General features: G+C 42.1%; 2 protein-coding genes across 4 annotated transcripts in view; one reads left to right on the forward strand and one right to left on the reverse strand.

Annotated features, from left to right (window-relative positions):
• The first annotated feature begins 960 nt into the window (after positions 1-960).
• Positions 961-19,672, forward strand: LOC141962727 (kelch domain-containing protein 1-like). Of its 3 annotated transcripts, none has more exons than XM_074911185.1 (9): positions 961-1,204; positions 6,579-6,710; positions 11,056-11,319; positions 12,053-12,132; positions 12,943-13,021; positions 14,564-14,610; positions 16,065-16,185; positions 17,101-17,287; positions 17,625-19,672. In XM_074911185.1, exons 3-9 carry the CDS (start codon positions 11,157-11,159, stop codon positions 18,313-18,315), a joined length of 1,368 nt encoding a protein of 455 aa, XP_074767286.1. In that variant the 5' UTR covers positions 961-1,204; positions 6,579-6,710; positions 11,056-11,156; the 3' UTR covers positions 18,316-19,672. The 3 variants fall into 3 exon arrangements, with proteins under 3 accessions (XP_074767286.1, XP_074767287.1, XP_074767288.1); XM_074911186.1 differs by having other exon boundaries at positions 6,583-6,710; XM_074911187.1 differs by lacking the exon at positions 961-1,204 and adding an exon at positions 1,933-1,952.
• A 2,805-nt stretch (positions 19,673-22,477) lies between these two features.
• Positions 22,478-27,621, reverse strand: part of EPB41L5 (erythrocyte membrane protein band 4.1 like 5) — a 59,683-nt gene continuing 54,539 nt past the window's right edge. The window contains exon 26 of the mRNA XM_074910081.1: positions 22,478-27,612. Coding sequence (XP_074766182.1) covers positions 27,555-27,612 — 58 coding nt within the window. The 3' untranslated portion in view covers positions 22,478-27,554. The remainder of the gene's footprint in view (positions 27,613-27,621) is intronic.

Consider the following 27,621-nt stretch of genomic DNA (forward strand, 5'->3'; position numbering starts at 1 on the left):
GTTAATTTGAGGGACTTCCAAATGTTAGCTAATGATCTCAGAGTTCTTTTTATGAAAAATGTGTGGGTTTGTTTTGGGGTTTGGGTTTGTTTTTTTGTGTTGGTGTTTTTTGGTTTTTTTTTTTGTTTTTGTTTTTTTTTTTTTTTTATTCCTAGCAGGAGGCAATTAAAAGGGTCTGGGGAAAGTTTTGCACTGTAGTTCTGAACTGGCCTCTCAGTAACGCCTAAAGTCCTAGCATGAGAAATTCAGCAGCCTGTATTGCTACCATCCTCAGGCATATTATGCATAATATACTATAATTAAAGGTATTCATATTATCCATATAGTCCAGGCCACATGCTTTGCGTTGCTATGGACTGGGTGTATCTATTGGCCTCGCTTACAGTAACTTGAAAAAAACAATTACGCTCTTTCCTTTTTAGGAGCAATACTAAGGAAAATGGGGTAGCCTCCACCCCAAAGCAGGAAAACATGTCAACATGGAAAAGAGAGGCACGTGTGGGCGAGGGAGTTTCATTCCGAACTGTTTTATGAAGCCTTATGTAGCTGTAAAGGAGAAATAGAAAAGGGGAAAAAAAGCAACTCCTGTGGAAGCTGAATCCTATGAGCAAGAAGGCAGGGATGCAAGTCCAAGCAGGCACTGGGGCTGTGGCTCAGGGGAAGGCGTACAGAGAGGGATCTTTGGGCTAAATGCTGACTTAAAAGGGCTTGGAACTGAGTGCAGAAACAAACAACTGCTCTCCGTGCTCCCCATTCCCACCAACAACAACAGAAAAAAAAAAAAAAAGAAAAAAAGAAAAAAAAAGTTTGGTTTTGGCTGCGTTCGGGCCAGAAACAAGATTTTGTACATTCCTCGCGAATAGCAGGGCTGTGTCACGGCAGGGAAAGGCTACGGCCCGTCCCTCCCGGCACGGACCCGGCCCGCGGGAGCCCGCCGCGCCTCCGCCCGGCCCGGCCCGGCCCTCCCTCCGCCCGGGGCAGCGCCGCCGGCCGGGGACTGCCCCCCCCGCCCCAGGTCACGGCAGGCTCGCCGCGGGGCCGCGATACCTACCGGCTCCTCTCGGAGCCTGTCCCCACCCAAGGGAGGACGGGCAGCCGCGGCGCGGGCAGCCGGCAGCGCGCCCACCCCGCCGGGCCGGGCCGGGCCGGGCCGCCGCGCAGGCTTGGGGCAGGGCCCGCGCCTCCCGCCCGCCGCCCTCGGGAGGTGAGGGGGAGCCCGGGGGGAGGGAGGGGGCGGGCGGAGGCGCCCGGCGGCTGCCCCAGGGAGGGGGTGTCGTCCCCGGGTGCTGCCGGCCGAGCGGGACGGGCCCCGCCAGGCCCCTCGGCTCACGCGGTGCCCGGCGGCCGCCGGGCGGAGGGGCCGCGGTCCGGGCTGAGCGCTGGCGGGAATCGCGCCCGCCGCGGCACCGGCCGCCCGGGGCTGCGGGAGGAGGGTGTCGTGTGTGTGTGTGTGTGTCCTTCCTCCTCCTCCTCTTCCTCCCCCGGGGTCGGGTGCGAGTGTCGCCGTTCAGTCCCTGGGGTGGGGGTGCGGCGTCCCCCTGTGAGGGCAGACCTGAGGGGGGGCAGCGGGCACAGCCGGGCTGAGCTTGCTCTGACCCGGTGCTGACTCACGAGACTCTTATTTTTCCTCTTTTCGTCTTGTTTTTTTTTGTGGGTTTTTAGGTGTTTGTTGGTTGGTTGGTTTTTTGTCTGTTCCACGTGCTGTCAGGACCGGGGCCCGGCTGAGGGGGCCCGGCGGCCCCGGGGGGCAGAGGGCGGTGCGGAGGCGAGGCCGCCCGCGGCACCTGCTGCGGCCGGAGCGGCGCCCGGAGGCCGGCGGTGAGGGCGCGGGGCGCTGCGAGGCCGGCGCGGCCCCGCGGGCAGCACCGGGGCAGCGCTCCGCGCCAGAGCCGCACGGCCCGCGGAGGTGTCCCGCTGCACAGCGCTGTACCCCGGCCTGCTTTCGCCCCAAGGTACGTGCGGGAAGAAACAAAGCGCACGAGAGGAAGGAAGCGGCGTCAGCGCTCTGCGGCCCCGAGAGCGCTGGGGAAAGGGGACCCGCCGCTTCCGCGGCGCTGCGCAGGAGCTCTGTGCTAGGGCCGAAGCCGGAGCTCTGGTTTCCTCACTTCCAGTTTGGGAGGTTTCGCCACCCTCCTTTTGCTCATCCCCTTTTCCACAATCAAAGAGCATAAAGCAACAAAATGCCTTCTACCGAGAAAAAGACAAACAAAGAAATGCAACCATCCAAAACCCAAGACAGTGCATCTGGCTTGGGATGAATACTGGACCTCGTTAGCTGGGAGTGAGGATTTTTCAGAAAGCCAGGCTCCAGTCAAAAATGGACCCTGTCATTCCGAGCCTGAATATGAAAACAGCTTGCAAAACATTTTTTCAGGCTCTTAACAAAAGAGTTGGTCCTTCTTTTGCTCTGGTATCTAGGCTACATTGTGCAGGCTCATGCATATCACTAGTTTTATTCACATGAGTAATTCCATTTGAATTTGGAGCGACAATGTGTATGTGTAAAGTTACTCATATGCTTTCTGTCTCCTTTATATATTGAAATTATGTGGGTTTGTTTTTTTTCCATTTGATGGTGCAGCCCAGTAACTGTTGGCATCAAGGTTATTGTAAACCATCACGGTTGTTATTACTGTTTGCCTGCCTGACACCTTTGTTTTCCTTGCCAGACTAAAACCCAGCTATTCCTCTCTGTGCAATCTATTCCAGCTATGCAATTGTATCATCTGTTTTTATGCAACCATCTTTCACCTGACTGTGTAAATTCATCTTCCCTATAAAAGATCCTTTTTGTACTCAGTTTTTCCTCCAGTCATTACTGACAGTCTTTCCAGTTGTGCCATCTGATTCTTTCTCACGCAAGTCTCTCATGACTTCTCCCATACCGTGTAATCTAAATTCATACTGATTCTAACATGATATCTGGTTGTTTTAATATTTGCCAGCTGGAGCATTTTATTATTCTCATTGCCAAATGCTCTCTCTTTCCTCCCTCATATTTCTTCAAGCTATAGCTTCTGCTATACTCATAAAACCTTGTATGTCTTCCCTATCCCATTGCTCCATGTTCATCCAAGGGCCAAATGTCTTGGGGACAAGAAAAATGCATTGTCTATCTTCCATGAAGTGTGGCATTAAGTTGTAAGTGTGGCTGAGTGTTTTATTAGATGTTGCTTTTCCTCAGTCAGGGGGTATAAAAAACAAATAAGTAAAATTCAGTGGATGCTTTTTTTTTTTTTTTAATGGAAGTTAATAGCTTTTCACTGAAACACTCTCAGCTGTCAGGTGTATACTATAGTACTCTAATTCACACCTGAGGAGAGTAGGCAGACTGGGCAGCCACTGACTCCTTTGTCAACCACAGCCTTTCTTCCTAACCTAGAAAATTTTGTGAATTAGCACGAGTAGAGTCTCCCTTAGGAAAGAAAGTATTTTGAAGTTGCTTCAGCAGCGGTCATGAGCTGTCAAGAAGATGCATTCAGTCACACCTAAGTACAGATTTATTACACTGAATCTCCAGGGTATCTACCTACTGTATCTTGAAAGAATCCAACTAGTAAGTTTTTGTGACATCCCCAAATGATGCCTTCTAGGAACACTGAAAGCTGCTCTTTCCAGGGGGAAAGGGGTGATGACCCCATGTATTGAAATGACCTGTTTCCAGTGGTGACAGTATAAATTACTTCCAAGGAAAGGGTAAAAGGCCATATACATCTTAGACTGCCCTGGGAACATGGTGGGAGTTTCTCATTTCTTTTATCTTCAAGTGTGAGGACCAGAAGCTGTATTTCTTCCCTCTGCCGTATCTAGAACATGAAAAATTACCTGTTTGTCTCAGCTGACATCTGAAGAGCCATCTTGCTGCAGTGACACTTTGAAGTCAGGGCGTCTATCCCAGTTAAATTGTAAAACCAGATCAGAGACTGAGCTCTTGACATGCCTGTGGGTGGAGTCACCAAGAAGACCCTAAATAAGATTTGAAAAGCAGATTAGACTTCTGAATTCTTCTATTAAGGCCCAAAAATAAATAAGACCCATATACACACTGATTATCAGCATAAACTTTTGATCAGGCATGGCTGATGCACTGGATTTACATGTCCATAACATGCTGCACTTATGCCACTTACAGATGTGTATTTTCGGAAGCTCTTTCTCAGAAATTTCATTCAAAACTGAATTGCAGTCAAATGATTAATTACAGTGTTGGAAATCATAATTAACAGATTACCTGGGGAGATCTACTACTCAAAAGTATATATTCTAATTTTTATTTATTAAAATGCTCCATTCTTAAAAAACAAAAAACAAATGAAAAACAAACCCAAACCCCAAACAAAACCCAACAACTGAAATTTTAATTTACTAAGGAAAATAAGCCATGACATTAAGATACATAGATGCATTTTTTTTTGTCTGTACCTTAAAACTTATGTCAATACAGTGACAATGATAATTTCCTGATTCATATACTAGAGGTGTATATAAAGATGTAACAATCCCAGGAACGTCTTAAATAATGATTTTTTTTTTTTTCCTGGATAACACCCCTCCACCATATTTGGGAAACAGATGAAATATTTACTGTATTACTCCAAACCAAGTTGTATTTGTTTACTTAAAAACGTGAAACATACCTAGCACACAGAAAATATAAATAGTTTAAAATAGAAAATTTAATTTTGGAATTCTATGCAAACATATAAGTTTATTTTGAAATTTTGAAATTAGAGCTTTCATATTAATGTGACCTGAATTAAAGAAACGCAATACCTTACCTGCAGAACTCCAGAAACAGGCAGACAGCTGCTCACGAGGAGAGATTCGTGATGGTCTCATCTGTTTTGCAGTAAAGGTGCCAATGCCCTCGGTGGTCTAGGACTGCACACTCCAGAAGTAGTTACATATATAGGTTTACAGTATCTAAAACTGTAATTATACATGACTGTTTTAGAAGAGTTACCTCCTTTGAAATACCTGTTCACTACATAAAGCATTCTGAAGCACTGAAATATAACAGTGATAATGTTTTAAGAATACTACCCTAAACTTGTTAAAATTCAAATAAGTTATTCAACATAAAAGCCTTGCAGATTGTCTGTAAATTTTCAGTATGTCCACTCTAATCTTTATAAAGATAACAGGAATGTTACTGTTTTACTTGAAAGTACCTGTCATTGTGTCCCTTGCTTTGATTTGTCATTTCACAAATCCTTTCTGTCCTTCAGCTTCCCCCTGTAAGAAGAAATACCGTTTTCCATCTCCTTCCTTTTGTCTTGACGACTACAGCTGTAAGCTCATTCATGTAGTAATTGCATGTCTTACAACACGCAGAAAAGCAAGGCCCTTATTTCAATTCAGAATTCTAATAATGTAGAAATATTACAGACACCCTACATTATTACAGCCATTCTGGACATTCAGGTTGAAATTCTGAAGCTGAGCGTCTCTGAAGATTAGTTCCTGTGTTTGTTTGTTTTTTTTTTTAAAATAACAAAACCAAACCAACCTCACCCCAGAAACAGTTCATAACAATATGAATTTTGGAAATAATAAAGTGGGAAATCGGAGGATACTAAAATTTATCACACAAAGTAAAACACTGCAAGTAAATGTGATATCCTGAAAAAACGCCCAGCACTCTAAACTATTCTAAACAAAGGGGTTTTTTTGAAAACTTTGTAACTGCCTTTTGAGTCTTCAGTCAAAGTTTCCTCCTTATTCATGCAGGCAGTCCCACTGGAACAAGCACTGCAATAAAACTACCACTACAGCAAAGGTTTCTAAAATAAGTAGAATCAGGAAGATCTATTATTTTGGAAGAGCAGTAAAATGTAAAGTTGTCTAATAGGAAAATACAGTGTTCTGCACAGAAAGGTTCGAGGGTTGAGTTCAGAAAACTGGGCATTAACAAAAAAACCAAACCAGAACAATAAGATTTCCTGCTTTTTTTTCCCCCCAATATAAGTGATTTTGTATATTTTATATTTTAAATAATATTTTTGTATTATTTACTATATTTTAAAAAGCTCATTCCTTTTAAATCTGAAACTTTTCTGAGTATATTGAAAACAGATGGAAATGAATTGGGGGACTGAGGTAGAAAAAAGCTTTAATGAAGACCTATTTAAGTATTTAAAGTATTACTTTAAGTCATTTGTCTGAGAAACCACATCTAATAGAAATATAATTATATAATGAACATATAAACCACATTTCCTGCAGTAATTCTGTCTTTCTATATTTCCTGAATTATTTGTATTATGAAATAGTAGTGTGTCGCCATTAATTGATAAGCACTCTGTGCTATAGTTACCGTGTTAATTGCAGCTCTTTAGCTCCTCGTCTCACAGCTCCTCCAGCAGTTTAACAATTGGGATTGATTGCACAGGAACTATTTTTAGAATGAAATGGCAGAAGAGTTTGGAGAGCAGCAGCCATTTTTTTTGTATGCTACAGCTGTTTTTGAAAAAAAAAAAAAAGTTGGATAAAAGTGTTCTGAGTTTTCTTTCTGTGGTGTTTTTTTTTTTTTTGTGGTTTTTGTTTTGTTTTTGTTTTGTTTTTTTTTTCTGCTGAAGTTAGAGCTTCCTATTGGATCATTGATGTTGCTTATACCAAGTTGAAGCTGAGGTCAGTGTTGCATGACAGAGGATGTTGCTCGGTGACGTTCTTCTCAGAAGAGTAGCAGTTTTTCTTTGGAAACAGGACTGGTAAGTAGACAGTGGATGAATTTTGGTGTCTGGTTCTATAGAAGGGCAATCCAGGAGTCAAGTTCATAATTTAAAATACCAGTGATGAAAGGCAAGATTCAAGATTAATTTTGAATGTGTTTTTTCCCAACTCTGAAATGAAGCAGTCTGTTAACTGATCTGTTTAAGGGATTGCAGGTCTGCTTCCAAGAATGCTTTATGAGTGAATAAATGGCCGTGATTCACAAGGGTCAGTTGATGCTCAGAAGGTGTGACTGGGAGGAAACACCCATTCAGTTAATCCCAGATTGGTTTTTGTCATCCCTCCTGCTGGCCTGCCCTACACAGAGTTCTGCTAGGGTAGATGAGCAAGTGGACAGGATTTTGTTGCTAATCTACTATATGAAATCAGGGCTGTCTTCTTTTGTGAATGTTTGTATAATAGGAGGCAAGGTTTGTAGGAAAAATAACAAACAGAAATACGTAGAGGAATAACCAGTTTTATAGCTGGGGAAAAACAAAAAGAAAACTCAAGGGGAAAATCCTATTTTACCTTTGTGAAGTATTAATAGTAGAGTTCTATCACCTTTTTCACATTAAATTATATCAATAGTAGTAATACCTTGACACTCTCACACAGCACCGCATCAGCAACTTTGAAGCATTTTACTAAGGAGGTGTCTTTGTACCCATTTAACTGTGGAAGTAAGTAAATGAATTGGCTGTGGTTACACAGAAGCTTGGCAGAGTTAGGGAGAGAATCTGTGTTTCATGACTTCAGCTGCTTTTGCCTTTTCGATGGCATGCCATAAAGTATTATGGATTTATACACCTATAATGCATTACTACTTCATAGCTGCTAATTCCCCTGGAATAGAGAAATGCACCCCTTTGTAAATGCTGCCAATCTTGTATTCTTTCAGAGAAAATGTACGAAGAATATACTTCAGTTTTCTACAGTAGTAGCTTACAATACTGTTTTGCATAAAAAAGATTAACACAATTTGAATAGTTAGTCTTGTCAGAATATGCTGCAAGAGATTCTCTAGCATGTTTTTGTCACTGAATATATTCCAGTCTTACAAATGGTAAATTTTGGAGATAAATTGGATGATAAATTAAATTAGATACATGCATTTTAGATTAATATGAAATATAAAAAAAATATGAAATATGACCGTATCTTCTGTAGCTTGTTTTACTGTAATCTGTGTTTTTCCTCAAATCACGTGCAACTTCCCCTGGACTTCTCTGTAAGAACCTGAAGAGAGGGATGCAGTAAGGATTCATCATGTAAACGCTTCCTAGGCTCATTTCCTTCGGGAATAAATACTGATAAGTACAGATTTCAGATATAGTGAAAATATAGTCTTAAACCTTTTGCAGACAGGATATTTAATATCTGAGGCATCTCACTGTAGCATGTTGTCTCATTGCATCTATTGTGATTTCAGGAATCTAAGTAAATGTTAAGCTGTTCCTATTTTATAAAGGCTGTGTCCTAACTTCCTTTACATTTAACAGAGAGAGACACCAGTAATATCAGAGAGATACTGGGCTACAGATCACTTGGTATTTTTAGGACATTAGCAGTGGCGATACCCCAGAAAATACACGGACCTGGGCTAATAGGCATGCTGCAAAAAGCACTTTATACTGCGTGTGGTCCTGGCCCAAGGTCTGCTAGGCTTTCTGTCACCAGCTCAGCACAAGCTTGACGGAGCCAGTCTGATTTTAAAGTGGGAGCTGAGTAGGCACCAGTCTTCATTTTCTACCAGTATAGGAGGCTACTGCTATTCTGGCTCTGAGCTAGCTTTCAAAGCAGCACACAGGGAGTACTTGAAGACATCTATGCCTGAGCTAATCCTGAGTGGTCAGGATTTCCAGATCACTCCAGATAGTCTACCTGCGTAAATGGTAATTTAAGGTATAAAGGCCTCCTTTCCTCCCAGATTGTACACTGGCACTTTGCTGACAGGTGCCTCCTACAGCCGGGGCCGTGTGGGAACGGGCGCTGCAGGCAGTGCGGCAGGCTGCGGACTGGAGCGGCTGAGTTCTGGATACACACCCTGCCTCTACACCTGGTGGAGCAGCAAACCCGAGCTCTGCCAGGGCTCATCTGCTAGGCCTTGAGGAGGGAGGTGGTGTGAGGGGACAGTGAGGAACCTCGCTGTTCACGGGTGGAGGGAAGGATAGCTCGGGAATTTGCCTGGGACAAATCGAGGCTTTTGAAAACAAGGGAATCCTTGAACACAGGAGACGTTTGAAGGGGGGATGCTTTTGTGCTGCTTGATAGATAAACCTCTCCAAACAAGGGATGTTGGCATAGAGGCAGAGTACTGAAAACTGTGAAACGAAAATGTTGCTTCCAGTGCAGCACTGAAACAGAAGACATGAAGGATTCTGATGGAAAATAAAAAGGAAGCATATAGAAAAAGAAATACGGGGTTATGTAGCTGGCCACTATTACTCCGCATGTTTATGGCTACATCAGCTGCTTTTATATGTCCAGAAAATCTTTTCTGGTATTTTTTTTTCCTTTTGTATTAAACTGCTCGTTCATCACTGAATCCAGGAGAACATCGTTCTTTCGTTTTTATAACAGGGCAACTTTTGATGGAGATCTAGATACTTTGTGGTCTCTGTACATACCTCCTTACCCTGTAATCAGCTGTGCACAGGGTGGACACTGCTTATGTTGACCTTCACTGGCATATATATAGCTAAATACAGTTTTACACAATGAACTTCAAGACACAGCTTATGTCTTAAGTTATACTGCGGCATATAGTAAATGCACATAGTAAAAATACCTGCATGTAGATCTGAAGAAGAGGGCTTCATTTAACCTAACCTGGTCATTGCTATTGCAAGTAACTGTTCTGGCCTAAAGGAAGTTTAATTTACCATTTGTGGGAAACAAATTACATTTCAAACTTTACCTGGAAGTGGTTTCTGACAGCAGCATTGCTGATTTTATGCAGCGTCCTTCTGAATTAACTTTGGAAACCAAAACTTTTAATCTAAGGCCTCTCTTCAAAGAAGAGAGCCTTTGAGTAGCACAGGGGCTACTTTGAAAAATGCATTTGACACACACAGGCTGAAGATGCCAATGCACTAAGCTGGCAGTTGGTGAATGGCTCTGGTGCCTGCCCACACTGCTGCTGGTGACATTAAATGACCAGGCTTTGTAAAAGCTTTGTTACTGTCATCCCATTTTTGAAGAGATGGAGGGAAAATTTCCAGCCTTGTCACTGCTTTATCCAGGAAGGCCATGGCCAGCAGCTGTCATGGAAGTTCTCTGTGGATGTACATAATTTTATTGCTGCACATCCAGAACAAATTTGGTATGTCTGTTGAATTTAAAAAAAAAAAAAAAAAAAAAGGGCCAAGTAAGCATAGGCTTTTTATCACATTTATCTTGGAAACAATCTCAAAAGAATGGATTGGCTGCATGATCATTATGTTGAGCGGAGACTTATATGACTTTATCCACTGGGATGCTAAATATATGCATACTTAAACTAGAGAAATTAAGTGTGGAAAACATTGTAACTCTGCAAGAACAGGCATAACTTCGCAGTATTTAAGAGTGTGTCCGTACAACAGCTTGTTACCTGTTCATTTCCATCCTAGGTCCTCAGTATAGCTGGAATCTGGCTTTCACTGAAATAGTCTTTGATTTGGGAGACTTTGTCACCTCATTTGGTGACATGTGTCACCTCAGACAAGTTACCAACACAAATCTCAGAATTTGTTCTAATGCTTATTTTTTTTATTTTTCTTGTGCTTCGGGAAATAAACTGCTTCAAAGCAGTGGCCATGATAAAGAGGAATGTAATATAGAGGAATGTTGCTCCTGGTACTTCTGTCTTCGCAGAACACAGTGACATCTTGTGGCATTTTTTCCACATGCATCTTAAGTTCAGCTGGTTACAGATGAAAGTCTAAATAAATTCTGGACAACTGTTAATGCATTACTTTTACTTTCATCTATAATATTAACTCTTTACAAATTTTGTTTTTAAGTACAGGTTTGTTTTAAGTACTTTTTAGTAGTGAAAAGAGACCCAAGCCTTGGTTTCTACCATATTGCAAATAGGGTATTGGAGTTTATCACTTCAGCTTGCTGACATTCACTGGAAAACTTTCAGCTCCAGGAATGTTCCTGTCCCAGTCTCACTGATAGAAGACTCTGGGATTCAGCATTTCAAATGCTTAAGTTAGGGTTAGATGGCCAGAATCATCAGGTTGCTTTTGATGGGAATGAAAACAAAACTTTTTATCGTAAGGCGGAGATTTTTCTTTTTTTCTATCCTTTTTTCTTTTCTAACCTGAAACTTTTTTTTTTTTTTCCTTTTTGCAGACCAAGCAGGATTTAAGCCCCATCCCTGATGTTTTTGGGACACTCCCCTCGCATAGCTGTCCTTTGCAAATTGATATTTGGATAAGATCCTAGTTGTCAGCATGAAAGGAAAAACTGCACATTGTGATTGGAAATCTGCACCCCAAAAGAAGCCCTCTCCCTGTGATCGATATAAACACACTTGCATTATTTGCAGAGGATTTGTTTATCTCTATGGAGGGAGGAACACCACCAGTCTTAGGGATTTTTGGCGATACAACATAGGTAAGTTTGCCCCTTCATTTATATGTCAGGATTAAAGAGATTAAAGAGATTCTGCATCCAGTCATCATGAAATAGAGATACTCTGTAGTTAGCAGATTATTCCTGTCGAAACAATGGATAAACTGCATTTTGTTCACATGGGCAAATGGTGTGTGCTTGTTCCTGTTGCAGATGTCCTAGAAAGTTTAAATTTCAGTTCAGTTCTTTTTTTTTTTTTTTATTTTCCCCTTCGACCAGAAATACTGAATCATTTAAAATATTCTAGTTCTAGAAGGGGTATCAAACACACAGCCTTCTTGACTCCTGAACATGGGAATAGTTTATGCATGTAAAAGTACACAAAGGGAACACAGGAATACAATACCTATGCACTATCAGATGTGACCCTTTATATTTTTTGAGTTAATGTATGGTGTTCCCTGTTCCATTGTTGTCACTGGAGTAAAACTGATTTGTGCTGGCATTCTCGCTCATAGAATAGTTGCATTTTGATATAAGTAACAGTATAGCATTAACATAAAAGCAATAACGATCAATTTCTGTTACATTTAAGTTTACTAAATAGAAAAATGTACATGTTTACTTTTGGGGGAAGCGCCTTAGTCTTCTGAACTAACACAGAGGAAAGATGTTCCTGATTTCACAGAGGAAATTCAAAGCTGATCTTTTCACCTTTTCCCTAACATTGATGTGTTGAGCGCACTGCTATTTTAACTTCAACTTTGGTTTATAGTGAAAAATGAATGGGAAATGCTGGATTGCTCAGGAGATGGTCCAGAAGAACTGGAAGAACATTCAATGGTGGCTTATAAGGTAGTGGACCAAGATTTATGTTGTCCATACCCTGACATTTTATTTCGTATTATCCAAAGAAATGAAATGCCATAGATTATTATATACTGAAATATTATACCCAGAAAATACTTCTATGTCAGTGCAATTCTGGATGTAGCTGTACCAATGTTTTGGAATCATTCTGAATAAAGTAACAGTAGTTTAGCTTTGCACCAGCGTGCAGCTCCCCGCTTTCCTCAGTCAATGCTCAGTACATAATAGTAATACAAAATAAAGACCTTGGCAGCACATTCTTTGACTTAGTTGTATAGTTGTAACAGTTGCTCTGAATTCATTTGCATGATAAGCTACAGCATAAAAACATTCACTTAAGAACTTGCATAGAAGAGGGACGGGGGAGTGAAGGCAAATAAGAATTACAGCTTTGCCTGTGAGGGGGAAACAGAATTTAGGCTATCAGGACCTGCAATGCAATGCAATATTTCTATAAACATGCATAATCTAATATTACCTGAGAAATGCCTCTGAGAGCTCCAGATCCGCATCCCTCAAGCTGTCCCAGATTGACAAGGAAGTGAGTGGTTCTGGAATGCCGTCCCCGTTAAAATAGCAGGATGTTCATTGGGGTTTCCTACTGGGAGAGGATAAAGACATGATTAAATGTTGGTGGCTTTTTGTGATTGCCTCTTGAATTGTTCATAGATCATCATACCCATTATCCTTAATTTTATTTTGTTGATGGCAGCCTTTTCATTTAAGAATCATCTTAAAAATTATTTTTGTGCTATATGCCTACCTGTACATGACAAATATTTTTGCATTTTGCAGGGGACCCTGTATATTTTTGGTGGGATGGTGGATTCTGCTTTCACGCAAACAAAAACTCCTCTCTGGATATATGACATTGGTATGATACACAATAGCCCATCTTTTCCATGGGACATTCAAAGTCCATAGGTACTACTACTAATAAGAACCAAACTGTTTTCTGCTGCTTTTAACCTAGCCTTCCCTAGGCTTTACAAGAAATAATGTGTGCAAAACCATGCATACTTTACCCCCCAAATTAGGCTGTTAAGCTATCAGAGAGTCAGCTCTTACTTTAATTAGGAAGTATTATGGGAAAGTTTTATGTATTTTAAGGTCTCAGAATTTCCATTCCTCCCCCCCATAATTTACTATTTGATCATAAAACCCAATAATTATTATGTATAATATTTAAAGCTTTTTCCTCATGTTACATAAATTTTTAAAACCAAGCTCATTGTTTTATTATGGAAAAAAGTAGATAAGTGAAGTATATCTCATTTTGTATTTTTACCAAAGAAATACATAAGCTGGCAACAGCAATGATGGAAAAGGAAAAAACAAGTATAATTAAATAAGAAGGTGGGAAATTAACATTAGCATTTCATAACAGGTTTTTTTTTTTTTTTTTTTTTCCTAAGAACAAACATTTGGGATCTTTTAAATGTGTATTCTAATAAAAGCAGTGCAACATTTGAATTTAATAGCAGTGTCATACGCTATATATTCTCCCTTTGGAAATACTGTGTGTAGTAATGGCTGCTTATTCTGATGTCAGATGGAGGAGAGAGAGAGAGAGAGAGTGATTTCTTTTTGAGCTAGTAAATCTTGTGGCAAGACCAAGATTTAAGTTTCCTGGCTTCTTTTGCTACTTCACTATGTAACCTTAAGTCAATCGGGTTTTTTTAATCCTTTCTTTGTTTTCCACCATTTGTCTGAAATACCTGCTGACAGAACAGAGATTCTCAGATAGAAGATGTTTCATAGGAGGAGGCATCTTAACTGCTCACAGTACTTACCAGTGAAAATTTGAAACGAGTTATTCAAATGTTGCCTGTATAGTTTTTTCATAGTCATTATTTAAAATCTTTCCTGGCATGTATAGTTTTTAGTAATCTAAGCTTGCATGGCTTTCTCATTCTACCTCTGGCATTGGGTATCTGATATTTCCTCTCCTTCATGGTGATTGTAGTGATTTGTGACTGTTATTTGAAGACTACTTTTACGGGATCTGTGAAAAGGAACAAGAAAAATAAGGCTGTTGTCATAAGATTTACATAATAAGTAAAAGGAGCCATACATCCATCGGTAAATCTGGGTATTCTGCAAGTTCAGAAAATGCTGAAAATCACAGATTATTTCTGCACTGTGAAATTTAGCCTTAGGAAACAGGAAATACAGTATGGTAACTCCGTGATTCAGTATCAGATAAGGATACAGAAAAACTATTTAAACTATGTCTCATGTAAGTCTCTTGTTACTGCTGTCTTAGTGGGAAGCAGATTTCTTCATCCTTGTCAGTGGAAAACACCAGGATGAGACTTACTTGAAAATTAGATCTGTAATTTGAAAAATTAATGTTGGAGGAGTGTCCTCTTGTGGTCTGGGATATAAACTGCGCTTTATTAAAACAATCCCCTAGATTCTGCAAGATGGACAGAGTGCCGTAACGTACCAGCAGAGACTGAGGTAAGGAGCCAGGAAGTGGTGAATGTGTGAATCAAATGCCTGTTGCTTTGTTGATTAAACAGATTGCTTTGAAATATGTTCCCCCAAACAGTTCCAATCTCATCTCTTCAGAGACATGTGGCTATACTTTATTTCTTTGCACTTTCAATAACTAAGGCTTTTTCCTTCTTTAAAACAGTGTTTAAAAATACTGCTCTTAAATTTTAAGTGCTATATAAAAAGTTAAGTCCTCTCCTCTACTACTGCTTCTGTTTTTCTGAAATACTTATCAAGAAAACTAATTTTAAATGGAATATTGCAACCATACATGAAGCCTGTGCTGTTAAAAGTAGGGTTGTGAAAACAGATTGGCAGTCACACTAATAAATTTTGAAATGTGAAGTGCTGCAACATTTTTCATTTCTTCAGTCTGAACACGTGGACTCACCAAGTTACTGCCACTTCTAAATGAAACCTCAGTGGAAGCATTTGTGTCTTGGTCTTATGAGATTGGTTTTATATCACTACATGTAAAGAATGACTCATTTTTGCTATTGAAACTTCATCCTTACAATGTTACTACACTATGAAATTGCATAAAAAAATTGTTAAGATGTGACACGGTCACTGCTGTGGTTATCTGTGTTTGGTGGAGGAGTCAAGAGTGTTTGGGACTGCAGGGTCATTTGTGGGGGAAAAAAGCGTTATATGGTGGATGAAACTTTGTGCATGTACAATAAATATGATGGAATTATGTATCAACTCCTTCTTACGTATAGGAGTAAATGGTTTCTTGTAATGATCCTAAACTGAATATAGAGAAGGTGGCTCCCCTGTCCCCAAAAATGGGCTGTTTACAAAGAAACAACCAAAAGAAGAACAAAACCGGACACTTGCCTTACATTTTGTTTAGCTGGGCCTCCCCAGGTTTGCATCTAGGAGTCTCGGCAGCGCTGAGAACTGCTGTGGACGCAGTGGGAACCACCTGGTTTCCTGCAGAGGGTCTGGGCGTAGCCTAGGACTTGTGGTGGGTCAAATCCACGCCAGGGGAAGCAAGTGAGAGCTACTCTTGGGACTAAAGTTTCCTCAGTGTGGAAAGGCTGCGCTCGATGGTGGAAAGGGCTGCATCCCCCCGCTGTATTCCCAAGAGTTGCCCGATAAATTTACAGCGTGTGCTGACACTACACCCAGCAGCAGTTGTGAAAGCAGCACTACTGAGGGGAGTGCAGAGAGGGGGAGGCTGCAGGCCTGTGATACTGAGGTGGGCTTAAAAAGGGAAGGTTGCTTGGAGTTGAGAATGGTTTGTATTTGCCTCCATACAAGCATTCAGGGGTGGGTTTCTTCTGTATTTTCAAAGAAGTTTAACACAACCCAAAGCCATGGTTTTCATTACCTGGGCATTCCCAAGATAGACACTGCTACTAGTAGGACTTGTTCTGTTAACAGTTTTTTGTCTTATTATTAAACTGTTTTAGAGCTCGGCACCAACTAACAGAAAAGGTCACAGTGCAGTAGTGTACCATTCCAGCATGTACATCTACGGGGGATACTTTGGCATCAGAGGCATTTCACAGGAATTTTGGACTTTCCATTTTGGTAAATTAAAAATCACGATAAGGTTTTGATCCAGTGTGAAACAATGACTGCTGCAGAAAAGCATGGCTTGCTCTGTTAAGAAAATTCTTATCAACAAAAATGTTCTAAGTTAGTTTTGGCTTCTGTTTGGCAACATTTAATTATGAATTCTGTCAATTAAATTAATACCCAGCTGAAATGAATGATACTGTATTATAGTGGAAGAAGCTTTGCAGTATTTGTCAGTTTTAGAGCTGAAAATCGGGGAGAACGTTCTGTTTACTGTTCACTAAATTCTTCAAGGATTACCAGAAACTTTCAGATGCAGCAGGGACCCTGACTTCATCCTATTAATGCCATCTTTTGAATCTCAAATCTAGAACTGACCATGGGGAGCCAAACCTGACAGGAGATGGTTTCATTAGCATATTCATCACTAATCTGGTGGTTGCAAACCCCATGATTCCCAGAGACTTCCTAAATGGATAGCTTTTGTTATCTGGTGCCCATTCAGTCACTATTTTGAAATGAATGATGGGTTTATCTCATCCTTCATTCCCTCACAGGGAGAATAAGCACAGACATTAATGAAGGAATGTTTTTGTTGACTGATTTTTCCCTCTTATAGCCAGGAAATTATCTTTCAGTGTCAGAGTTAATGAATTAACAAAGCCGTAGGAAAAATTGCTCTGTAAATAAAATTTCCATGGCATCTGTCATACAGCATCTGACATTTTCATTAAAAGTTTATTTCAAAACTGATTTTTTATATGCGCTTTTTCAGTATCAGAATTTAAGCTGTTAACTTTTATTATAATAAACTTAGAGCAGAAACCCTTTTTCTCCAACAGAATAGTTACTTTGTTCTTGAAATAAATCCCTTCTCAAATACTAAGGTAAATTTAGTACATCTATAAATTAATATTTTGCTTCCAGATACAAGAAAATGGTTGTGTGTTTCCACCCCATCTCACAGTGCTGGCCCCGGACCTCGGCACGGCCATTCAGCAGTGGTTTATCATACAGGCATGTACCTCTTTGGAGGACTGATGGGGCTGAGTGAACAGAAGGACTTATGGAAGTGGGACTTTGTAAGCAGCAGCTGGGCCAACATCAGAACAAGGTAAACTGTACTGTTTGTTACACTGAATTAACAGAGAAAGAGAGAATCAATCTTACCATGTGATACTGCGTGCAGGCAGAGAGGGAGATGTTGCCCTTTTGGCAACTGTAGGAATTGTTCAGATCAAGACAGAGTGCTGCTGCCATCCCTGGATTCTGGTTGGCTTTGCTTGGGAGAACTGTTGCAGCACGTTGATACAGCCGTCAGTGGTGTAATCGTGATGTCCCAGTGCAGCTGTTCAGCAGTCATTCTTTTAGGTCAAAAGAAAAGTAAGGGCTAAAATCAGCATTAGCTTCTTGTTGGTCTCCCCTTAACCCCTGATTTCTCTTACATTCAGCCAAGGACCTCCTCCAGCGGTAGGTCACGCTTCAGTAGTCTTCAAAGACTCTATGCTGATTTTTGGTGGAGGGATTTCAAATTCCAGTCCTACTGATGACCTCTGGAAGTATCATTTCCATACGCAGACGTGGAAGAAGCTTAGTAGTACTACAAAGGCAAACTTTTCTCCTAAAATGTATCACTGCATTTTAGGAATTGGTGTTGATTTCCAGAGTACCTCAGATCTCAGCAATACATTCCCCAGCCGCTGGAAGAGCAAGCAGAAGGACCACCACCAGCTGGTGACCATCCCGAAGCACACTCACTTTTGCAACTACTTCCGTCAGCAGCCCGCGTACCAAGCCTTCAGCAACGAGGAAAGCCATGCAATTGAAATGAAAACCTTTAGCTTGCCTCCGGAGCCAGGGGGCTTTTGTGCATTTCAAACCGCTTCAGAGGCACAACTAGACCCAAGCGGAGCAACAAGCGTTTTGTCAAAGGACAAGTCTCTCCATCTGTTTGTCTCTTCAGAAGAAGAGACTTTTGCTGCTGCTCAGGTTGTGGGAGGAGAGGAGGGAACCAACTGTCCGCACGCGACCGCAGCAGATGAGGTTGGCAGTGGCACCAATGTGCTGCTGCTCATCGGGGGTAAACCTTTGTCCAGCTTCTCTGAGATCTCATTCTGGCAAATGGAGTTTGAGAGCTTGTGATCGCTTTGACTGCAAAGTGAAAGAATAAATTCCCACCAGTGTGCCAGTAGGTGGTAAACCAACTGCTTGCAACTGTCTTCAGTTTCCCATCAGCACACTGGGGAAAAAAAAAATAAATTAAACCTTCTCATACTTGCTGTGACTAGATTTTTTTACAATGTGAACAAAACCCAACAGATATTTAAGTCACAGCTTGCATGTAAGTTGCAGTTTTTGAGAGGACATTGTTGGAATGCTGCTCTTGTTACTTTTTTTCTGGTCAGTTAATATCCTTTCAAATTGCAGTGGCTGATGCTGCCTTGAAATTCAGAACTACAAGTAATTGCTCCATTTCAGCTGCAAAGCTTGCTCATTTTGCACTGGACTAAGAAATAAAAATGTACCCATAAAACTGTGTTTGAATCAAGTTTGTGCACATTATGGTCACATTTGAGGGATGTGATGAATATTAATAGCAAGATTTTCTAAGATTTTTAAGATTTTGTTTTCTTGAGTGTTCTTTGCACAATATATTTGCAACATGAGATGGCCTATAACAAAGAATAAGCTCCACAGACAAAATTAGCAAGCGAAATCTAGAAAATATTCAAGGATTGCATCTAACCTTGAGGAAGTGAAACCATGAGTCCTCCCTGAAACTCCTGTGCAGCATTTAGACCAGAGGAAGTGCATTACACCCAGAAGAACAAAATAGTTGCCCAGCAAATACAAGGTTTAATGACTGAGCACAGGATCAAAAGGGTTTGACTTTCTATTGGGCGAGGGGTGGGGGAGAAAAAAAAAAAAAAAGTCTTGACAGGAAAAGCACAAAATGTAAGCTGTTCTGACCCGTAACTCAGATTTTAGCCTCAAAGGGATTTCTGCTTTTCTGACTCCCTCTCTCTCTGTTTTGTCAACATATGTAGTATTTGTCACGCATTTAGCCTCTATACTAGTAAATCCTGAGTTCGTGTATGGTTTGTTTTTCTTTGTTGAAAACAAGAAGTGCTTTTTTAGAAAGATAATATCCAGTGTTTCAAGCATTTATTTCCATAGAAGTTACTAAGATACTGGCCTTCTGACTGAACTTCAGCTGTTTGTAAAAAGCTGCTGATGTTTGATTTAAATTACACAGAAAGTGTAATTTAATACTTCTGAATATTTGAAAAGATCATTCAAAAGCTTCATGGGAATAACGAATTTTAAGTGAGAGTATTTACACATACTCATCTCTTCACAAGTAGCTGTCACATGAATTCAACAGGAAAATTAGAAATGAGTTTGCAAAAAGCTACTTAAGAGTTATTTGGACTTTCTGTGACCTTTGGAAACAGAGGGGATTGTGTGCTGCCATATAAATAAAGCCTGCTGCATTTCACATCAGTTTGTGCTTGTTTTCTGAGCTTTCATGATTTAAAATACATTTTCAAATTGGACAAAGAACTTACCTTTCTGAACAAGGAACATGCTCCTGCAAGCCCCAGTCATCTCATGGCACTTCGGCCAGCCTCGAGGGCTGCCCAGTCTTTGAATCTCTCCTCCAAGCCCCGGGAATTGCCCAGTTTGAGGAGGTATGTTCGGAAAGAACTTTGATACAGCGACTGAGCAGAGCATGTACAGAGCACTGCAACCTTAAATCGGCAGCATGTTTTTCTTTTGCTGGCTGACATGTCTGTTTTGGCATTATCCAGGGAGCTGCCGTAACACTTTTATCTAGGATTGACAAGGGAAGGAAATTTAACTGGAAAGGGCAACAATACACAAGTGATTTTCCAAGTCACGCGAAGGCCTCCTGGCAGGTACAGGTATCCTGGGGATGTGCAAGAGCCCCAGGAAAATGCCATCCAGCAGCCTCTGCCATTCCTTTCCTCCCTCCCCCCCAAACCCTCTTCCCTTTGGCAGCCCAACGAAGGGTTTAACATTTACTCGGAGCCAATGCAGGCAGGACACGAGCCAGCCCAAAGGCGATGGCTTGGCACGGGGAGGAAAAAGCAGCTTGCAGAACGTGCCCATCTCCCCCGCTGCCTCCCCGCGCCCGTGCCGGCCTGCCAAGTCAGGTGGCTGCACCAGCGCCTTCGGCACCGCACCAGCTCCCGCGCCCAAGCCATCCCAAACCCCTCGGAGTGCCCGATGCCGGGGGGCCCCGCTGCTCCCCAGCTGCCGTACAGGACACGAGCGTGCAGGAGCTCAGGGATGGGCTGTGCCTGGAGTCGCAGACTCAGGGCTTGCTCGCAGGAGGCTGAGCCACAGCAGAGCCCCGGTAACACTGCGGAAGAGGAAAGAGCTCCAACCCTGACAGTGGGGCTCTGGGCCGCGACAGGCTCGCTAAAGCCGCTGGAGGCTGTTTCTCCCCTTGCTGACCCATTCCCAGGTCTTTAAAAAACAAGAGCGAGCTCAAGGTGGAAGGGAAGGGGTCTGGGTTAAAGTGGCGCATCCCACAGCTGCTCACCAGCCAGAGCGCCTGGCAACCTCAGTCCCTTCTGGGCACGCATGACCCGTATTTTCAGGTTCTCTCCCAAAAACAGTATCCAGGGCTGAGGCACACAACCCTTGCTCATAGCACCGTACCACATTACCTGGGTCATCTTCCCTTCCAAAACTTAACCAGTGCTATCAACTACGCTTAACAGGGGTCTCGGAGCACCTCACGTGGTTTCACTCCCATTTTCCTGGCACCTTTTCGTCCAACACAGTCACCTTAGCACAGAGGAAGAGAAGACCATTTGTGGATGTGCTTACAGTATTTCTCCATAACTGTGGCAGTTAATGAGAATTCATCCCAGGCCCAAGTGAGTGACTAAAAGCTGCTGCCATCTGAAAGCTCTGTGGTGGCCTGCATGAAATAATGAATGGAATTACTCCAGCTAATGGCAACTATTTAGATACAAAACAAACCACATCATTTTTGGCTGGGCACGGACCGAAAGTGCTGCCACTTGAAGCGAGCCATTTTAAAATGTCTCTGAAAAAAAAGGAAAGCTTGCATGCATTTGGAATGCCCACAGTCTAATTCAGTCCATAGAATAAAAGCAAAAGGATGTAGCATTCCTTGGTAATCTTGTCTGAGGCGCGTTGTTGTATCATAAATCACATATACAAGAGACCAAATCGATCAGCCTTAACTACCTCAATGAACTCATTGTCTTTAATTACCATTCAGTCTCTGAACACTGAAATGCATGAATGGCAGAGGGATTTTCTTCTCAAATGTAGACATTTAAAGAGGGTTTTTAAAAATAATAATAAAAAAAAATCTAAACAATTGTTTTGAGTTATGAACAGATTTGAAGAACAATTCAGTGACTATCAGTGGGACTGTAGTTTGACCTGCACAACAATTTGTGCCACAAGGCTAATTACCTTCTATGAGCTTAAGTCATTAGGCTGGAATTATTTCCCTTCCCTTTGATGCTTTCCCAAGTTTATTAGCTGTTGAAAAATGAAGATGATCAAATGGTTTGGTTGCCCTTTGCTGCCTTCTTAAGCATTTCACCAAAGTCAGGGTTTGGAAATAAACAGTTTCCTTTAAACAATCACTAGCAGCACTGTACTTTAAAACATAAAACAATCCCCTACTGGAAGTAAACCCAAGATTGCTCAGTGAACTAGCATGCACTTTTGTCTGCATCTTATGAAATTACACTTGGATTTCAAGCTTCCTTTCTGGGCACAAACATCAGCAATTTGACTTTCAGAACCACCAAACACCTGACAGTCCTCCTGAACAATCTCAGCTCTTTTGGAAAGATGACATTTAATTCTTTAAGCATCTAGCTGCAAGTTTAGATGCCATTTTAAGTTATGCTCTAATTGACAACAAATTAAGTTTATAACACAGCATGCAGTTTTGACATCCCAGATAAGTTTACAAATCTCTCTCCAACCCAGGTACTCTCCTCTTACATTAGAAGCTGCCAAGTGGCGTTAGCACACGCTCCAAAACCCAGGGTCCTGCAGTGAGTTCTTGTGCTGCCAGAGAGGCCCCTCGGACCGCGGGTGGGTGAGCGCTCAGTGCGGAGCACGAGCCTGCCACGCACCTCTGGCTTTGATTTTGTGGGTGCAACAGCCCCGCAGCCCCCAGCGTGCAGCTCACCCCCCACCTCCCGGCCAACCCCCGCCTCTTGCTGCCACACCAGTGTAACACGGCGGAGCTTGAAAGATCACTCTGTGAGACTTCTGCGCTGATGTGGTATATTTAAGACAAAACTACAGTAATAAACATTTCAAGACTGGGTTGAGTGGACTACAAATCACAGCTTCTTGTTCCCATGTACAGTTTCAATACAGATCTCAGTGCAGTGCCTAGAACAGTTCATACATCGCTACTCTTGTGAAACAGAAGAGGGTGCACTTTGTTTTATAAAAAAACAACAAATAAATTATACATTGAGAGCTATTACCGAGCTTTACATATAAAAGGTAAAAATACAGTAGTTAGTGTGGCTTTAACAAAAAAAAAAAAATCTAACTAAAAAAATATTCTTACGTCTTTTAAAAATAAGTTTGTCCAGTTACAGGTAGGGGGCTCTGTGTGTGTGTTTATGAAGCAGAGTGCTCAAGCCAAACAGTAAAAGGGAGGTGAATTTTGTAGGAGAACCTTGCGGCTTCTCCCTGCTGCAGGGTCCACTGTCACCATCAGGACAGGGGCAGCGCCCACTCCCCACTGGCGCACACAACCCCCCGGGAGGCTGCGGGTGGATCCTGGCTTTCCACAGGCCCTGCGACCGCCTGGATCTGCCCCGAGCGCTGCCAAGGCAGCGCAGCGCTCCATGAACCACACCAACTCCACCTCCGTTCAGGCACGGCGGGAGGGCCCTGTGCTTGTGAACGCTTGGACCAAGCGCACACGGACTACACCTGCATCACCCAAAGGCCATCAGCATGGGTTATTTTTATTTTTTGGTATAAGTTATGATTGTCCAGCTGCATTTGAAAGCTGTGACGTTACCATGTCTAACAGAGGTATATATATACACACACTACAACTCCCTAGACTAACAAACACTGTTATGTGCCCAGCTAGAGCTTTAAATTCTGGCTGGCCGTGAAATAGAGCTGCTAACACTTAATCTGTAGGGGATTTGGGTTACCGGAATATGTTCACAATGTGAAAAATATATCCAGTGCTGTCTGTGAAGGACATGCTCATCTTAAATATACATCTTTGCTTCAGGAAACAAGAATGAGCCAGGTGCAAACAAAGGGATAACAGGCTGAAGACAGTTTGTGGAAAAAGACCCAAGTGTAACTGGACTGTTCCTCTAATGGTGCTGCCAGTTCTGTCCAAAAAATCGTCCCAAACATGTTTTTTTATGCAGCTGTCTTTGACAAAGTACATGTGGAATTTAAGTTTAAAGTTGAATACATTCAAGCTAATCCATTAACTGTGACTGATTAGCAGGTAAGTAGTTATTTTATGTCATATGACTGACCTAATATTAAACCCCATTACCACTGAACTAAAGAGATTCCTTTAATTCAAGTGTAAGGGGACCTGAACTCCCACATTTTAACATCCATCTCAAAAGCTTGTAGGACTGCTGCCACATACTCGGCACACACAGACTCTCTGGTCTCTTTCTCTTGGGCTAAATGGGTGAGACCAAAATGCCATTCTAAGATCCAGCATCTCCCTCAGATTAGTCAGTTTGAAATACAGGCTGGGTATTTTTTTGTTCTTATAAATGTTAAGATTTGTATAAAATCTTTTACTTTAATCACTTACAGAATGTGACTGGAGTAAAATCACTTTTAATTTTAGATCCAATCACTTATGGTTTTAGTGTAAGTTATAATTTTTTATTTATAGACTTAAAAAAAGCATCCACCTCTGATCAGCATCACATACACATGCAGCAACGGAGTACACGGCCAGTTAGGGAGGACAGGCTGGGACATGCATTAGTAAGTCACCAGGGGATAACTTTGTTAGGAAAAAAATTTGAACTTTTTTTTTTTTAAATCAGGGAGCTGAATTTTTCCAAACAACTGCAACAGAACATGCATTGATTTATTCCTGTCAACTCTTACAGCTCTGAAGTGGTTGGCCAACATCCCAACATCAGATTCACACAGAAGTTTTATTGTAAATCTCTTTAAATACATACCCCAAAATAAACTTTTAGAGGCTGATTGGACCTTATAGTCAATCAATCAATAGTATAGCAATGGTAAGAAAATCCCTTTTTCTCAGTAGCACACAGGCATTAATTAATACTTTGTAACACAAACCGCAGGAACTATTATGCCTATTTGTGTTTGATAAAATGCAGGTGATGAGTAATGCCATGTTACCCGTTAGCCAGTCATGACACAACGTGATACCTATAGTTTTAAAGCACAATAGTGATGCCAAACTACAGGATGTTCAGATCCCTATGTGTCTGTTCAGATCACACAACTGTGGTGCCATAGTCTTGCCAGGCTCCCTATATAAACAGTGATTTGGATTAGCTAAATAAGCTACACTGAGTTAAATGGAGTGACTATCTCCTCCAAGTATCAGGTATCACTGGAAAGAGTTGGGTTTGCAGCACCGAGTCTACTAGAAATTGCAGGTCCTCAATTTAACAGTTGAAAATTCTGAATTTTTAAATAGTTTCAAGCATTAGTCCTCCAACAATTGAGGAAAATCTTCACCCTCTGGAATTTCTGTGTGTGCACATGTGTGTAAATACAACATTCCTCTCGGATCACCACTATCCCAGCCATGCTGAAATAACAGTTGGCCGTTTGGAACCATTTAGATGTTCGAGGGACACACTCACCACACATGTTATTTACTTGTTATCTGCTCTATGTGATTGCTCAGGAGGAATCTAAGGATGGTATTCAACACGCAGTGCTGTAAAACTGTAAACTTCTGTTATTCTATTTTTGGGAGGGATTCAAGCTAACAGTTCACAGAGCTCCTGAACCCAATGGGAAGAGTCAAATATCAAACATGCCTTAAAGAAAACGCTACTGCATTCTGTCTATTTACAAACCCAACACATGTAGCTGGCGAATGCCAGCTCAGCTGCTGAGCAAACAGATCAATAGCTAGTGCCAAGTTTCCCCACACAGTCCTGGCTTTGTGCAGGAAGCAGACTGTTGCAGCCATAGCTTCCCTTTTCCTGCAGGAACTTTGCTGGCAACTGTATTACTAATCCAGACTAAGACATTTGATATTTGAATCTGGAACCTTCTACATTTTAATATGCAATAAGGTTCAGACTTAGAAGTATTAAAAACCACCAATACTCAACTGGAAGTAACAACGACAGAGCTGAACAGCTGGTGGGCAGAAACTCCCCACCTGGTACAGAAGAGCAGCTCCGGGAGTGGGCAGCCTGCCCAGGCTGGGCTTTAGGCGCTGGCTGGAGGGGCCACTTGACGCGCCTGCCCCCAGTTTTGACTCATGGTTCTTGAGGCAAGGGCTGCAAATCACTGTCTGCAGAGAGACACTGGTACGTCAGTCCTAAGAGCTCTCCATGGCTTCTATGTTTCTCTGTTAAGGCCTCGGGGGTTTAGAGGAGTGGCAGTGGACCACGTAAATGTCATGTGGCTTCTTCCTAACACGCTCATTCAGCATCTTGCAAACAAGAGCACAAGACCAGCAGTAAGGACGCCCTAGTCTGAAAGAAGCAGCCTAGCCGGGCACCAGCTTACCTGCACAACCCACAATGGTTTGGTCCAAATCTTTGTCTACATGGAGAGATGTGCACGCAGCCGGTGTGCAGAAAAGAAGTTGTGCACACAGGTTGCAGAACCAACTTTCACATTCAAAATCGTTCCTAAGAACCACACGTATATAGATAGCTATAAAGAGCAGCACTAAGCAGAAGATACCCCCCAACCCCAGTCATATGTACAAACCTTCCTAAGAAAGATCCCAGTTGTTTCACCTGTGCTTCCCTGTCAGGAGATGTGGGGTTCATCATCAGACTTCTGTATTTCTCCCACCTCTGACCCTGCAGTGACCTTTTTCACAGGCTGCATCCTCAGGGTCCCTGTGCTCACCTCTACACATCCACATGGGGATCCTGCCACCCAGGACTCAAATGATCTCTTCAAACTGTACATATTGTATCCTGTACTTCACCTGAGCACCAAAAGGCCTTCACCAACTCTGTGGAATGTGCTCTTGAAGTGCTCCTAGCTTCCTTCTACAAAGAAGTGAACTGTTTATAGGAACTTTTCATCTCTTTTTCTGTTTTCATCTTATTCCTTCTGTTGGTTATTCCACATACAACTATTAGATGACACTTGGAAGAGAAATCAAGGTGGTGTTAAGAACTGATCTAGTTGTACCCTCATGCTGCTAACATACCTGTTAAGTACTTCCAAAGCACAGCATCTGGAAACAACACCCTGAAACAGCATGAATGGAAACAAGAAAATTATTTTTCTTCCTAGTCCTATATGACAACAAAACTAACCAATAAGCAGTTCCTGAAGTAAGCTGTACTCATACCTTCACTGCTTCAGCATTTAAAACATACATCTCTCTAGACTAAAATGCAGGTATTTGAGTCATGCAGGAAGTGAAATAATCAGTGTCAAAATGTGGGACCTCTGCTGTAGTCTGCTAATGCTATAAGCTGCTTGGCAGGTTAATTTTCCTTTTCCTGGTCGCAATGAGCAGCTCAAATCCAGTCATTATAGTTGGTCACTGACAGACTAAATTTTCATTCTTTCCAGGTACTGTAACAAGAGGTGCAAGGATTATTAAGGGGTTTAAGGCCAAAAAGGAGGGAATGTGTTGGTAAAACCAACGAAAAACAGAGGGAATAATCACACAGAAGAAAATGTCCTTGGCCGTATGTGAGCCGCGGCACGTAGCGCGGCCACAAGGTGGCCCCGCGCGTCCTCCTCATCCTCCCGATGTGGCTCTGCGGCGGGGAGGGACCGCTCACACCGGCACCGGCACCGGGAGTTCCCTCAGCACGTGAGGGGCACCACGGCGTAAGCAAGACTAACCTAGCGTGAGCACAACACAACTAGACTCTGTTCCTCACGCTCAGAACTAGCTCCAGTGTGGTATTTCACTTCTGAGGGAGAAGATCAAACGTGCACGTGGTTTTACATTGTGGTTCAGACTGTAATTCCAGTTAGGTTGCAATAAATTTAGAAGTCTCTTCCTGGATCCTAGCAAACCAGCTGGCTGTTTGACTCTTGTTCAGCAAGAGTTTGATCCCAAGCAAGTCTTTTGGAAGGATCTCTTGGAGATATATTACAAGGTTGGAGTTTTTACAAGGTGGGAAGTGCAGAAACTCCTCCTAGAGTTCGGTGGTGAGTAAACACTTCATTCTTATTGTAGCATCCTCAGTAACTGGACTAAAAGGG

This window comes from Athene noctua, chromosome 7 (genome assembly GCF_965140245.1).
Source record: "Athene noctua chromosome 7, bAthNoc1.hap1.1, whole genome shotgun sequence".
In the NCBI taxonomy this organism is placed as follows: Eukaryota; Metazoa; Chordata; class Aves; order Strigiformes; family Strigidae; genus Athene; species Athene noctua.

Bases quoted from the DNA above. Each gene is read 5' to 3' on its own strand.
- LOC141962727 (XM_074911185.1), top strand. From the start codon at position 11,157: ATGAAAGGAAAAACTGCACATTGTGATTGGAAATCTGCACCCCAAAAG. The intron at 12,133-12,942 runs GTAGTGGACCAA...TGCATTTTGCAG, and splicing joins ATTCAATGGTGGCTTATAAG to GGGACCCTGTATATTTTTGG. The intron at 16,186-17,100 runs GTAAATTAAAAA...TTTTGCTTCCAG, and splicing joins ATTTTGGACTTTCCATTTTG to ATACAAGAAAATGGTTGTGT.